Below are 15,049 nucleotides of genomic sequence, written 5' to 3' on the forward strand. Positions count from 1 at the left end.
GTGGCAGAGACAGGAATTGAACCTAAATCTCCAGTGACTCAGTCCCATGCCCTATCCATGATCCTACCACTTTTAAAATATCTGCTATTGCACATTTTTTTCCCTTCAGAAACCTGGTGTGAATAATATCTGATCCAGGTGATTTTTCTGCACTGGAGTTTTTCTTTATGAGAGAACCAGATGATGAGATGAGAAATCTGCCTGTCAGTTATATGCAAATGTAATCCTTTTGCATGTTTTTCTAAATGATCTATGTTTCTGTTACTTTAAGAGAAGCTGTCTGATTGGAAGAGATGAAATAGAAATATCACTTTAAAGCCAACTAGCTAAGCGCTTCAGAAGCTTAATAAATTAGTGTAGGTTTTCTTTATGATTTTTCCTAAATCTGCAGCTCTGTGTGCAATATGTCAGAAGGGAGAAATGAGCCTCTGCAGTGCCCATACAAATCAATTTCAAGAATTCCTGGTTGAGTCGGTATGTGATGTTACTTAAAGAGCACTGAAGAACTCAGCTGGCAGGTGCAAGTGAAATATATGGTCTGTCCAGTCCAGTTTTTGATTTCTGTGGTGATGGAACCAACATCAGAGCTCTTAGAAGTCACTGTTGTCCATTTAATCCGTAACTGCTGGCTAATTGTGGAATATATGATTTTTGAAACCGTACTTGCAGACTTTAGGATCCAACAGTGTTCTGTAGTCCCTTGTGTTGAAACTTGGATAAAATACATTTCTCATTGAAAAGGGATAAGGTTACCTGATTTTACCAGGTAAGTGCTCAGTTGCAGTCTCCATTTGCCAGTCAATTTCTCTTTTCATAGTGACAGTTTTATACAATAAAACATAGTTACTTTCGAGCAGGTCATTCTTTTAATAGAATCCTGAATAATAGAGCCAGAAAATAAACAGCTGGATCGTTCAGTCTGACTTCCCAATATTCAGGCCTTTCTTCAGCATGGGCCAGAATGTGAACCTCTTAGTCTTCCTGTTGAGCAGTTACTTGCATGGGTCGTCCCACTGACTTTAATAGGACTCAGAAGGGGTTCTCCATATGGCCATGTGTGATTTGTTAAAGTTGTTGTTTTTAAGTCTGAAAAGAGATTATAGTACAGTGTAAACTGGCCCAAATACTTTTTAAAGTTTAGTAAGCCTTAATTAGCGGTATAATTACTGAAGTTTAATTGAAGTATAAATAGAGTTAGACCCACCTAAAATCTAGCAATTACTTTGATAAAGTTAATGAAAATAATAGTTGGCCATTTCATATAGCACTTTTTTTTCGTCTTCTAAGCACTTTCCAGACACTAATAAATAATTGTATCATCTCTGTGAGGTAGGTAAGACAAATATCCGTAACATGCTAAGTGAAATTCTGGTTAAAGTAGGATTGTTTTTAACCTCTAGGATTTGTGTCTCATCCAGAAAATGGAATACAATTTCACATAATTTCTTGATGTTACTTCTTATGGTTCTGAGTCTTTATGTTTTGTAAACTTGCTGTTTGTTTCTAGATAAACAATGTTATTAGCCCAGATAAATCGAGACTCTCAGGGAATGACTGAGTTTTCTGGAGGAGGGATGGAGGCTCAGCATGTGACTCTCTGTTTGACAGAAGCAGTAGCTGTGCAAGGTGAGCATTCAGGTTAAAGTATCTCCACATCATCATGCAGTTTGTAGTTTTGCATTCAGAAAGAGCAGACTGTGTACCCTGTTGAACGTCTAAGCTTTAGAGTGATGTTGTGTATTGCAAATGGAGAAAATAATAAAAAGACCAAATTGTTTTTAGATAGTGTATTTGATTAATCTGAAATTTGATTTAATTCTGAAATGAAATTATTGCTTAATTAAAATAACAGTTGTGTTTGTAGTATAAAATCTGATTCCAATCAAATTAAAATACAGCATTACTATTTTGGATTGTGTAATTCCAATTTATATGTAAATGATATACAAAATAGACTCAGTTTTACAGAAAGAATGGTGTTTTAGGATTGATATTAACATGTTGATGCTTTCTTGGCCATGCTTAATATTTATAAAAGAATAAAAGCTTTTGTCTAATTACTATATTTTATTCAAAATGGTCTTTTATGTGTTAATGACTGATGGTGCACAGAACAATGATTAACATTACGTGCATGTAATACTGCCATTTCTCATGATTTTGTTGTGAGTCTTCGATATTAGGTGTTTTTCTTAAAGCCCCAGTTCTCAGGCCATTTTATTTCATGAGAATTTCAGCTTTTATTTAAAATAAAACATTTTAGTTCTCATGCTTATGGATAAAAACTTAACAATGTGACCTCAGTATATCCTAAAGGTTCAAAATCAAAAGGCTAATACAAAGCTTTTAAGTCCATCCCATGATTTTTTGGGGCTTGACTCACAGTTTTAGAGCGTATGGAGTTGGCAATACTGTAAATAAACTTTTTCCCCCAATAGATGGTGACAATTTAGAAAACATGGAAGGTGTAAGTTTGCAGGCAGTTACGCTTGCTGATGGCTCCACTGCTTACATACAGCACAATTCTAAAGGTATGTGCCTGACTAAAAGTCAATAATTCTTCACTGTACATAAGCACGGCCACACTGGATCAGAGCAAAGGTCCATCTAGTCCAGTATCCTGTCTTCTGAAAATGGCCAGTGCCAAGTGCTTCAGAGTATTCAGTGTATTTATTTGCTTGTTTGTATAGTACCCAGTACAATGGGGATCTGGTCCCAATTTAGTGTTTTTTATCCCAGGATCTCAAAGCACTTTACACATCCTAATACTGTGGTTAATACTTGTTAAACTGTATTTTTGTTTTATGAAATACTTTATTCCAGAGAGTTTCAGTGGTATGGTTTAAAATGTGACATGTCATATAGGATATTTTACATAAATATAATGTATTCCAGATGGTAAATTAATGGATGGCCAGGTGATTCAACTAGAAGATGGCTCTGCTGCCTATGTTCAACATGTATCCATGCCAAAAAGTAGTAAGTATATTACATCCATGAGTATGTTTTTAAATATTGACTGCACTGGTATAATATAGTATTGTTAGAATCAATAAAACATTGTTACAATAATTTCAGATGTCCAATACATATACTTTTATTATTTGAAGGTTAATATTTTTTGTGACTGTGGTTTCTAATCTGTTAAAACATTAAATCAAATACATTTATGATTGGTGATGCCTAAAGTTATGCTCTCCACCCTCCCTTCCCCGAACAGGGGACAGTCTGCGCCTGGAAGATGGACAGGCAGTTCAGCTGGAAGATGGAACTACTGCATTTATTCATCACGCTTCAAAAGGTAAACTGCATTTTGAAGTGTGATTCATTATATTATGAAACAATTTAATTGTAATTTCTCTTCTAGAGTACCACTTCTGACAATATGTTTAGATTATGACCATATTTACAAGTATTCTTATTGTAAATAACTTGTTGCATTTAAATAGGAACATCTGAAAACAGCTGAGTTGAGAGTGGTTCGATTTCCTCATTCAGAATGTAGTAGTAAATGGCTGGATCAGAAGATTGCTGGGCATTTCTGTGTGCTATCCTAGAATCTTAACATAGAAACAGTCATGCTACTTCTAGAGAATTTAAACCCTTGTATGAATTTCAAGAAAGACTGGACCTGGAAATGAAAAAAGGAAACCAGAAAAAAAGCAGACATCACTTGAATTAGATTCTTGAGCTCTAGGGATATTTTAAATACTCTAAAAGAAAAGGAGTACTTGTGGCACCTTAGAGACTAACCAGTTTATTTGAGCATAAGCTTTCGTGAGTTACAGCTCACTTCACGAAAGCTTATGCTCAAATAAATTGGTTAGTCTCTAAGGTGCCGCAAGTACTCCTTTTCTTTTTGCGAATACAGACTAACACGGCTGTTACTCTGAAACCTTTAAATACTCTGTGAGTGAGATTTGATACTTTTTGGAAGACCTATCAATGTAACACACAAAGAACACCATAGCTGACAGTCAAGTATGCACATTTATTTTATTTTAAATTGAGCCTTAGATTGGCCTTCGAAAGAAGGGGAAAATAATGTCGTACCAGTACTGGTGTACTTCACTAAAGGACTTGGACAATATATGATCTTCCCTCTCCTTCATTATCACATTAGAAGTCGTACCTTTCTGTATCCATATACTTTCCAAATCTGACACAGGAGAGTGACTATTTCTAGACCTTATGGTTGTGAAGAAAAAAATATGGACTGAGTATAAACTGATGTTTTGCTGGCTTCTTGAGTGTGCGGATAGGAAGATAGCTGTGCCTCTGGTCAGTTTTCACTCTGATGTATCTTGGGAAAACCATAAACAATAGCAGAGTCTTGCTAGTTTCACTTTGCTACTAAAAACCCTGAATCTGGTACACTTCATAAGGTGAAAGTTAGTTAATTGTGTGATTTACATATAGTACATAGTATGCGGTACTTTTATTCATTTAAATTGCAGTGCGGGTGTGATATTTTAACCCAGACCAATGAGGGGTTATGACACAACCTGCCCTGTAACTCTGCGTGCTTTCAGTGCTGTGGTGCTGTAGCTCACAGCCCTGACACCAATAGCCAGTGTTACAAGCATGCAGGTCACACCCTGGCTTCCACCACCCAGTTATTTTTGCAGTGACCCAAATACCCGCCCAGTCCCAAATTTACCCAAAACTGTCTCCATGTGATAATTTGCTGAAGCTCCCAGAATTGTGAGTTACTGCGTTACTCTTCTGAGCCTCAGCAAGTGAGCTTGTCTGCCTTGCCAGCTTGTCTGCCTTGCCAGCAAACTCCTCAGGACTCTGCCAGTCCATACTTTGCCTTACAAGTAAAAGTGAACCCCAACTCCTGTATTTCCCCGAGACATCTCCCTGCAGTGTCCAGCTCTCTTCTGGAACACTCACAGAAGTTAAGTTTATTGCTGCTGTAAAGAGAATAAACAGCAGTTCATTAATTTCACTGCAGTTTGACAAATGCTCTTATTTCAGTCACACCATAGAATTGATTTAAAGTAAAAGTCAAACAAGTTTATTAAGCAAAAAGTCATAGGTTTAATGATACCAAGTATAAGAAATAAAGACAGAAATGGTTACAAACAAACAAAAGTAAAAATACACTTCAGGGACAGGTACTTGCTAAAGTTAACTTTTAATCCTTGCCTAAGCAGGTTTGTCACCAATATTCAGTTCCCAGAGACTTCAGCCCTCTTGCTTGAAGGACTCAAGATTCTGTGATTTCAAGAGCTCAGACCCCTTGAATCCGCCAAGTGATGGACCTATGGGGTTCTTTCCCCCTTTCCTTTTATAATCCAGTTAACCTTTGAAATGTATTCTTTGGAAAGTAAGTCCTGCTGGGATTTAGACACCGTGCTATCTTCCTAAATTTCATTGGCCCTGCTTCACAAAGCAGGAAGGCTTTCCAGGGGTACAGTTTCCATTCCCCTGCTGATTTGTATGTAAATTGAGCTTCCATTGTTTTTATTCCACACTGCTTAATTTACATTGGAGACAAATAGGTAGCTGCCTTCCCTCCTATCTGGGAGAAAACCTGTTTCTCCCTGTGTGTGGTCACAGACTTTAAAGCATAAGAATAGTGAGTATCTATAATTTGTTATATAATGTTAATGCATACATTTTACTTTGATATTAATCACTAGTGTGTCACAGGCTTTCATAAAAGCTCTTACTCAATACATTTGTATAATACAGTAATATTGTATACAATCAGCTGATTCAACTGCTTATATTTGAGGTTCAGACCCTGCTGTCTTTATATTTAAGAAGCTATCTCCCCACTCGTTAGTTTGATGGCCTTTTTTACCTTTTATATAAATGTGCCTTCCTTGTCTCTGCCTGGCGACCAGGCAGGTCAGACAAGCAAATACACATTTCTTTATCTATGGCAGACAGTGCTTATGCATTGATTGCCGAACGCCTTTTAAAAACATAATTCAGGCACATATTTATAACTCTGTACATCAGACAAGAATATTAATAATCAGTGAGTTATTAGTTTTCCAGTGATGTATTACATGATGATGTTTGGGTATATGTCATCACAGCAGTGTTAGGTGTAGTGAGTATGTCAGGCCTAACAAGAGTTGCTGACACAGAGTAGTGAATCACCAATGGAACTGTGTGTCACAAAGGCTTTGAGGGGAGTGACAGCACAGGTATTTTCACCCTGATTGGAAGACTTACTCCTCAGGCTAGTAGATATTGGGTAAATGTTTCAAGCCCTACATCTTTATATGATCTTAATATTGAAATTATTGTTGTGGTTGCTTATTAGGTTCCCACAGATTACTCGTTTCTGTAAACAATGCCATATGCAAAGTGTTTAAACCTTTATGTAAAATTAAAGTAATGGCAAAACATTGCTTTAGCCGTTGAAAGGATGCTTGGGTTCTTAGTGTAAAGGAAGAAGGTATACAAATCCTAAAACAGACAGTATCAACAATTAATTGATCACTAGAGAGTAGAAATTTCAAAGTGTATGGTGTAATACTTTGTAAATAAGAGCTAGGCTAATTGTAATGCTGTTTATAAGCGGACAGAAATAGAAGTATTTTGCGGTAAGTAATCATTTACAACAAATTCAACCTGTGGTATTGATAGCCATTTTCTAAACTATTGTACTCATCAGTAGCATTTTAATGTGCATTGATAATTTCACATATGTGATGCCTTTATACTGGAGAAATGCAGACTCTGATATTCATTCCCTGTCTTAACAGTGTTTTTAATATTATTTCTTAGACAGTTATGACCAGAGTGCATTACAGGCAGTCCAGCTGGAAGATGGAACCACTGCTTACATTCACCATACAGTTCAAATGCCACAGTCAGATACCATCTTAGCTATTCAAGCTGATGGCACAGTAGCAGGCCTTCATACGGGAGATGCTACAATTGATCCAGATACCATCAGTGCTTTGGAGCAGTATGCAGCTAAGGTACATTATAATACATTTTATCTGTATGTAGTTTCTTTAATATATAGCATCACAATACATTTTACACAGAGATCTTGTAAACTAAGAAATATATGATGAGAATTAATTAGAGGAATTAGTTAGAAGCGTGGAAGATGGAAAAGGATGAATTCCTAATAGACAAGGCATCACAAATAAAAGATGTAACTTCAAACTGTGTAGAGTTGAAGGTAGGGATCATGAAGTTAAATACTGAAAGTGCAGAGTGAGATAGCAAATGTATAAGTGGATAGAAAATCAGGGGGGTATAGTAGAAGCAAATATATGGAAAACCACAAGGGTTATTTTGAATAATTTAAAAGGTGGTTTGGAAACCAGTGAAGGTAATGGAGAGTAGGAACTCCCTGAAGTTTACAAGGCATTGGATGTAGGAGGATTAAAGAAAAAGGAATTGCAGTGGTTGAGACGAGATGAAGTCATGAGCTTGCTGTTGAAAGGGTTAGGGTAAGAATGCTTCTGAGCCAGGAGCTTTGGGGATAGTGTAAAATGGTTATGGTGGATTCTCCCACATTTGAGGAATCCTTTGCTGTCTAGTTAAGCTGGTTTTACTGTCTATTTGTGCTGTTGGAACAGCTCAAAGGGGCCATTGTAAGGGCATGATCTGGCTCTGTACTTTTAAGTTTGCCATCATGTCCCCTTTACTAATAGTTTCAGGAACTCCATGCACAGAACAATGCTAGAAATTGTTTGGTTAGAAGAAAGATTTAGAACCAAATTCATCCCTGATTTTAGCTTAATTGAAGTCATTGGTGACCAAACTAGCTCTTGAAGTCACTGTAGTTAAATCCGGGACAAATTTGGTCCTTGCTGTCCCTCCTTAATTGAATACAACCTTAAGAAGTTCAGCACTTTGGTAGTTATACAAGGCTTTTGTTATAAAATGGGGAGGATTTTACATTTTTTAAGAGCTAATATACCATATGGTAGCCATGTTTCAAGATGATGGAGTAACAGAGCTATGAATGAGTGTGCGCCCTCAGAAGCTGAGTCCTTTCACTTTTGCATTATTCACTGAAGAAAAGCAACTGGTATATAATTTTAATTTTTTTTCTTTCATATTATTTTCAGGTGTCTATTGATGGAAATGAAAGTGTTAGTAGCTCAGGAATGATAGGTGAAAATGAACAAGAGAAAAAAATGCAGGTATGTAACACTATAGAATATAATTGGATCCACTGGATTTTTATTTTCTCTGTCTCTTCTATGCCCAACAGTATTTACAGTGCAAGTGTTCACCTTCCTCATAACAGCTGGAGGCACGCCGAATCATAGGTGCTGGAACTAGCGGTGTCGGGGTACTGCAGCATGCCCTGGCTTGAAGTGGTTTCCATTATATACAGGGTTTACAGTTTGTTCAATGGCTGTCAGTACCCCCACTCTACAAATTGTTCCAGCACTCATGCACCAAATATTTAGCTCTGAGCCAGGTCCTTGGGCTGCCTATCAGGAGTTCTCTAACTCCAAACCTGTGCAGATGGCAGGCTCCATTTCTCCCTTTATAGAAGAATAATTCACGGGATTTAAAAAACATTTACAATTAACCACCATCACCAGCTGCCACTCCGCCAATGTATACAGTTTGGGGAGACAGTGCCCCCCCAACTCTGCCCATGGCAGGCCACCTGGGACTGTGTCACAGCCCAGCTTTTGGCTGTGGCCCATAGTTTCGGAGCCCCTGATCTAGACTGAACTCCTGCACATTGCAGGCCATAGAACCTCTCCCATCCACTCTTGTAACAGACCCATAACCTCTGGCTGAGCTACTGAAGTCCTCAAATCATGATTTAAAGACTTCAAGTTACAGAGAATCCACCATTTACACTAGTTTAAACCTGCAAGTGACCCGTGCCCCATGCTGCAGAGGAAGGCAGCCCCCCCTTCCCCCTTGATCTCTGCCTTTCTGACCTGGGGGAAAATTCCTTCCTGACCCCAAACATGATAATCAGTTAGACTCTGAACATGTGGGCAAAACCTACCAGCCAGACACCTGGGAAAGAATTATCTGTAGTAACTCAGAGCCTTTCCCATCTAGTGTCCCATCACCAGCCACTGGAGATATTTGCTACTAGCAGTGGCAGATCAGCTACGTGCTGTTGTAGGCAGTCTCATCATACGATACCCTCGATACATTTATCAAGCTCAGTCTTGAAGCCAGTTAGGTTTTTACCCCTTCTACTCCCCTTGGAAGGCTGTTACTTCACTCTTCTGATAGTTAAAAACCTTCATCTAAATTCAAGCCTAAACTTACTGATGGCCAGTTTATATCCCTTGGTTCTTGCATCAGCATTGACACTGAACTTAAATAATTCCCTGATATTTATCCCTCTGATGAATTTATAGAGAGCAATCATATCTCAGCCTTTTATTGGTTAGGCTAAACAAGCCAAACTCTTTGAGTCTCCTCTCATAAGGTAGGGTTTCCATTCCTTGGATCATCCTAGTAGTCCTTCTCTGCACCTGTTCCGGTTTGAATTCTTCTTTCTTAAACATGGGGGACCAGAATTGCACATGGTATTGCAGATGAGGTATCACCAGTGCCTTGTATAATGATACACTTCCCTGTCTCTATTGGAAATACCTTGCCTGATGCATCTTTAGTTCAGATATTTTTAATAAGCAGTGTCCATTGGTCCACACACACGCAGTTGTTGTTCTCACTGTGAACCGAGGGTATAAGGGAACTGGCATCTCTCCAGTTCCTTGTTACTGCCACATGGCCTGAGTTGGAACCTTCGTCCAGTTTCTTCTTCAATTGTGTCTATCTGTAAATATATTTTTAAATAGTTTTAGTATTTAACTCTTTTAGTTTTAAGTACTAGTGTGGTTAGTTAGTTGTTTTTCACTGTCCCCAGGAAATCCTTCCTGAGGAGTTAGGATTATGTTCAGAGTCCTGGAGTTCAAAAATTACGTTTCTTGTCCCCGCTACTTTTTAGTGAGCAACATACACCAACTCTGCTATTATTGCCTTGGTGAGGCTCACATCTCAGTGAAGTACAGGATTTGCTGCTCCTTCCCTCCCAGAACTCATGATGATGAAGAGCTAAGACTTAGAAAACATCTGATGGAGAAAGCCAGGAGACTCCACTCAGATCTGGGTCGGGGAGACCCCCCTGTACATCAGCCTCAGTCAACAGGCAGTGCAGGAGCTCAGGAGTCGAGGCTAAGACTTCCAAGACAAAGGAGAAGGCTTCTCATGAGAGTAAAGGAAACTCTTACAAGCATAGAGACAAATCATCTTCTTCCAAGGATGCCCCCCAGAAAAGAGATCCCTCCTCTCCTTCAAGGTCAGGACAATCCTCACACCTGTGTTCTGTAGATTTTGCCAGAGTAAACCTCCTTAGCAGGAGAAAGTGACCAGAAAGAGTATGGATCCCTCAATTGTGGCTTTTGTGGCTCACTGGCTTTTGACAGGCAGATCATACAAGGAGGCCCAGTTGCCAACCCAATTCCTCCTCTGTATGCTGCATTCCCTGGGAATTTTTACCAATCACAAAAAGTCCTCTTTGACCACCCACAAGGTCCTCAAACTTCTTAGGAGCAACCTTAGACTCAATGAGAGCAAAATCCTAGCTACCAGTCGAAAGATTTCATGCCATGGGCAATCTCATAAAACAGGTCACCCATGGACTTCAGTTAGACTTGCCTTTTCCTCATGTGCACACCTGATGCCATTTGCCAGGCTCTATCTCCATTATCTGCATACCTTGCTTCAGTCCGTCTACTCACCAGAAAAAATCAACATCAGTCCCAATTAACAGTTCCATCCAAGATTCTAGCCTCTCTTGTCCGGTGGACAAAGCCGGAGAAAGTTCAAGTGGGGACTCCTTTCCTCACACCTACACCTGAGGTGAGTATCATTACAGATAGTTCCCTCTTACATGGGAGAGGTCATATGAACAATCATACTGCACAAGGCAACTGGACCCTTCGGGAGTTCAGGTTGCATATCAGTTTATTGGAATTAACAGTGGTCTGTTGGGTCTGCAACACTTTCCTCCCACTCATTCAGTCATGACATATCCAGATAATGTCAGACAGTATGTTAACTGTCTTCTAAATATAAAAAAGCAGGGAGGAACAATATCCTTTCCTCTGTGTGCAGAGACAGTCAACCTCTGGAACTGATATATCAGACATCAAGTAACTCTTTCTGCAGCATAACTGCTAGTTGTGTAGAATTCCCTAGCACTGGGATCCTTGCTATTGTAGAATATCTACTTATCCTTAAGGCATTGGGTCTCTCTGTTAGCTCCTTACAGAGTCATTTAGCAGCAATCAGTGCTTTTCATCTTCCTATCAACGACTATATCCTCTTCATTCATCCCATGACAAATAGATTCCTTAAGGGACTTCTTAGATCCTTCCCACAACTGGTGAAGCCAAGACCTCAATGGGACCTCAGTGTCATTCTTTCATCTCTCACCAGACCTCCTCCTGAACCTTTAGCCACATGGACCATGACCCATCTCTCAATGAAAGTTACCTTTGTAGTCACCATCACATCAGCCAGAAGAGTCAGTGAGCTGGGAGGACGCATGGCAGACCCACCATATACTATCTTTCATAAAGAAAAGGTCTTTTTTTTTTTTTTTTTACCCCCACCTGAAATTCATCACTAATGTAATTTCAGAATTTCACGAGAGTCAAACCATCCCCTTACTATTTTTTTTTCTTTCCCAAAACCGCATGTGTTTGCTGAGGAGAGATGTCTTCATTCTCTTGATGTCCAAAGAGCACTGGCCTTTTATTTACAAAAGCACATAGAAAGACATCTAGACTTTTTGTTACCATAGCGGAGAGGTCAAGATATACATGCTCAGAGTCTTTCTAAATGGATCTCTGGCTGCATTCTCCTTTGCTACGAAACTAGCTCACATACCTCCCCAAGAGAGGGTGAGGGTCATTCCACCAGAGTGCAAGCAATCTCTTCTTTATCTGTAAGACATGTACCTCTACAAGAGATATGTAGACCAATTACCTGAAGCTCCTTCCACATCTTTACAAGACATTACGCTTCGGCCAGTCTTCAACTACAGATTCAGCTGTGGAGACAGCAATATTACATTCAGCCATCACTTCTGTGACCTTGCACCCACTTCCGGTATGACTACTGCTTACTCATCTCTCAGGTGGAATATATACAGGGGCCATCACTCAAAGAAGAAAAAGAGGTTACTCGAGGGTTTTTTAGATGTATAGTCCATATTTGTATTCCATTACCTGCCTTTCTTTCCCTCTGCTGCGGATATTACTAGATTTGTAGTAGGAGAAGGAACTGGAGAGGCGCCAGTCTGCACTGCCCCTTATGCCCTCAGTTCAGAGCATGAAGAGAACAATAGCGCATATGGGGACCAATGGACACTGCTTCCTAAAAATCTCCAGAGTCAGGAGAGCATGGTGCGCATGCGTACCCACATGTAGAATACAAATAGGGACCACGTATCTGGAAGACCCTCCAGTTACAGTTAAGTAACCTCCTTTCCCCACACCCACTATCGTCTTCAAAGTTTTTTCTCCTGAAAACTACTAGATTAAAAAAAATTCTCTTGGGTTTCTGATTTGGGTTTATAGGCTGACTCTTGGTTTGAGGACACAGCAGCAAGGGGTTAAGACAGCAGTTCTCAAACTGTGGGTCGGGACCCCAAAGTGGTTGCAACCCTATTTTAATGGGATTGTCACAGCTGGCTTAGACTTGCTGGGGCTGGGGCCAAAGCCCGAGCCCCACCTTCGGGGGCTAAAGCTGAAGCCCGAGGACATCAGCCCTGGGCTGTGGGGCTCGGTTACAGGCCCCCTGCCTGGGGCTGTAGCCCTTGGGCTTCAGCTTTGGTCCCACTGCCTGGGGTGGTGAGGCTTGGGCTTTGGCCCCCCCACTCAGGACGGGGTCAGGCTTTGGTCCCCCTTCCTGGGGTCGTGTAGTAAATTTTGTTGTCAGAAAGGGGTCACGGTGCAATGAAGTTTGAGAACCTCTGGGTTAAGCAATTCTACATCTAGTTTTTCAGCTTCCAGTTATCTCACAAAAGGTGATGAAGTGGCTGTTCTTTTCCTTAGAGAGACATACTGGGTATATGCCTCCAGACGCTCTCTTCGTTCTCCTTGGTAGCATTTCCTTCTTCTACCAAGTGCCCCCCACTTGTCTCACAGATTTGGGCAAGGGAGCAGCAAAGGAGGCCTTGATCCAAATCAACCCTTTAAGGAGCAACGTAAAATTTCTATTCCTTTTGAAAATAAGATTGTTTCATTGAGTTCATAGTACCACTTAAAGTTTAAAAATCTTTCCAAAAGGGAAGTCTTCCCTGAGAGGTTCTAGTGGGAAAACTTGGATGCAATTTCTGAAGCTAGGCCCGGAGAAGGGTCAGGAGTCTGAATCTCTTAAACATAAGTGGGGATGACGGTCTTTCTCTTCACAGGGTCTTTTTGTAAAGAAATAGAATAAGACAAGGAAAGAACAGAGTTGCTTCTTTACTTTAAAGTTCCACAAACAAAAAAGGTAATTAAAAAAAACAATAAAAAGTCTTTCTTCCTACATCAAAGAAAATCTCTGTAATTCCTGCTCACCTGGCTAATGAGGACATGATTTAGATGGGGTGGAGAATTTCCTAACAAAGTGAAATTTGTGTCTCCACCCATGAAAGACAGGAAAACTACTCCTTTTCTTAATATTTGATGATGTCCTCCAAATATTCCGGTTATAAGCTCTTTGGAAAGCCAAGTCAGACAAGGTAAAGATTTAAAACGGGACGTTGTCTGCATACCAAAGGCACTGGAAGCCCACATCTCACATGCCACAATGGTGTCAGAGAGCTGGGACCAAATTTTAAGTAATTTTATCCCCAAGGTATGAAAATTCCTTCACAGAAAGAAATTTTACTCTGTAACTTAGGGGAGATAGCCTAGATTAAATCATGCTATCAATCACTCTAAACTCTACTGTTCAGGATTTCATGGATGCTGGTATGGGCCCTCTGTTTCAACAGTCAAGGACAAATTAGTATGCTACAGTTCTGTTTGATCATTAGTAGCCGTGTACAGTCAGCTGAATGATGCTTTCCCATTTCATCACCAGAATTTCTTCAGCGAGGAGGCCATAGCAGGGTAGCAGAGTAGCAGGTTTCCAATAGCAAACTTGCTTGAGAGACAAAATGCTGAAAACAATTTATTTTTCACTTTCTGAAGGCCCCTCATTAATTTTAGTTATACTTAGTAGTAGTAAAAATTTGTGAGTGCTCAGCCTGGTAGTTTCCTGGTACCAATATTTTCAGATGGTCTGTGGGTGTGGTGTCTAACCTGTGGCCCTCAATGGCAACTACATTAAGAAGAAAATTGATTCTCCGACCCAGCCTCAACATACAGCAACTTGGAGTCTGCTGTAACTTTGTACAGGTTGGCTTTGATTTCCAAAGAAACATATGGCAGCTGAGGAGAGCCAGGGCGCAGCATACTCCGACCCAGAATGAGACCTGATTTTCAGAAAGTGCTGAGTATCCACTCTAAAAATCAGGCCTCTTTGAGGTATCTCTAGTTGAGGCACCCCAAAATCACTAGTCACTTGACCATGATTTCATCTAGATTCAGGTTGGTGTCTGCATGTTTATTAGAGGAATGATACATTGAAATCCTCAGCTAAACAATAAAGGTAATCATGGGCATTAGTTGTCCAATGAGGCACCTTTTTGAGCCATTAGATTGGTTATTATATAGCTATTTTTCTGGTGGTAGCAAGTTTAGTACTTAAAATTAGTGAGTTATTGGCTCAAAAGATTGGATTAATTGTGATGTCCCGTGTGTTCTGTTACTTGTAATCTGTGTTGCAAGCAGAGAATCTTATTTCATGATGGTAAAGATAAAATAGCCCATTATCACCAGCATTTTGAAAACGGAAACTTAAACCCAGCTGTGTATTTCAGTAATATTTTTCCCAAGGACACACTGATTTTAGACTTTAAAGGGACACTGTCAGAATAAAAATAATATTTAACAAAAATATTCCCTTACATTTGTTAATATTAGTACCTTAAATGATTAAAATGAAATAATTTTAACAATATAATTTACTCTTTCCAATT

The 15,049-nt window shown here is 39.6% G+C and overlaps 1 protein-coding gene across 1 annotated transcript in view; it reads left to right on the forward strand.

Annotated features, from left to right (window-relative positions):
* The window catches only part of ZNF143 (zinc finger protein 143), a 76,131-nt gene that overhangs the window by 16,200 nt on the left and 44,882 nt on the right, over nt 1-15,049 (forward strand). Inside the window, exons 2-7 of the mRNA XM_037899788.2 lie at nt 1,508-1,626; nt 2,439-2,531; nt 2,896-2,979; nt 3,221-3,301; nt 6,751-6,947; nt 8,055-8,129. Coding sequence (XP_037755716.1) covers nt 1,515-1,626; nt 2,439-2,531; nt 2,896-2,979; nt 3,221-3,301; nt 6,751-6,947; nt 8,055-8,129 — 642 coding nt within the window. The 5' untranslated portion in view covers nt 1,508-1,514. The remainder of the gene's footprint in view (nt 1-1,507; nt 1,627-2,438; nt 2,532-2,895; nt 2,980-3,220; nt 3,302-6,750; nt 6,948-8,054; nt 8,130-15,049) is intronic.

Source organism: Chelonia mydas, chromosome 6 (assembly GCF_015237465.2).
Source record: "Chelonia mydas isolate rCheMyd1 chromosome 6, rCheMyd1.pri.v2, whole genome shotgun sequence".
In the NCBI taxonomy this organism is placed as follows: Eukaryota; Metazoa; Chordata; order Testudines; family Cheloniidae; genus Chelonia; species Chelonia mydas.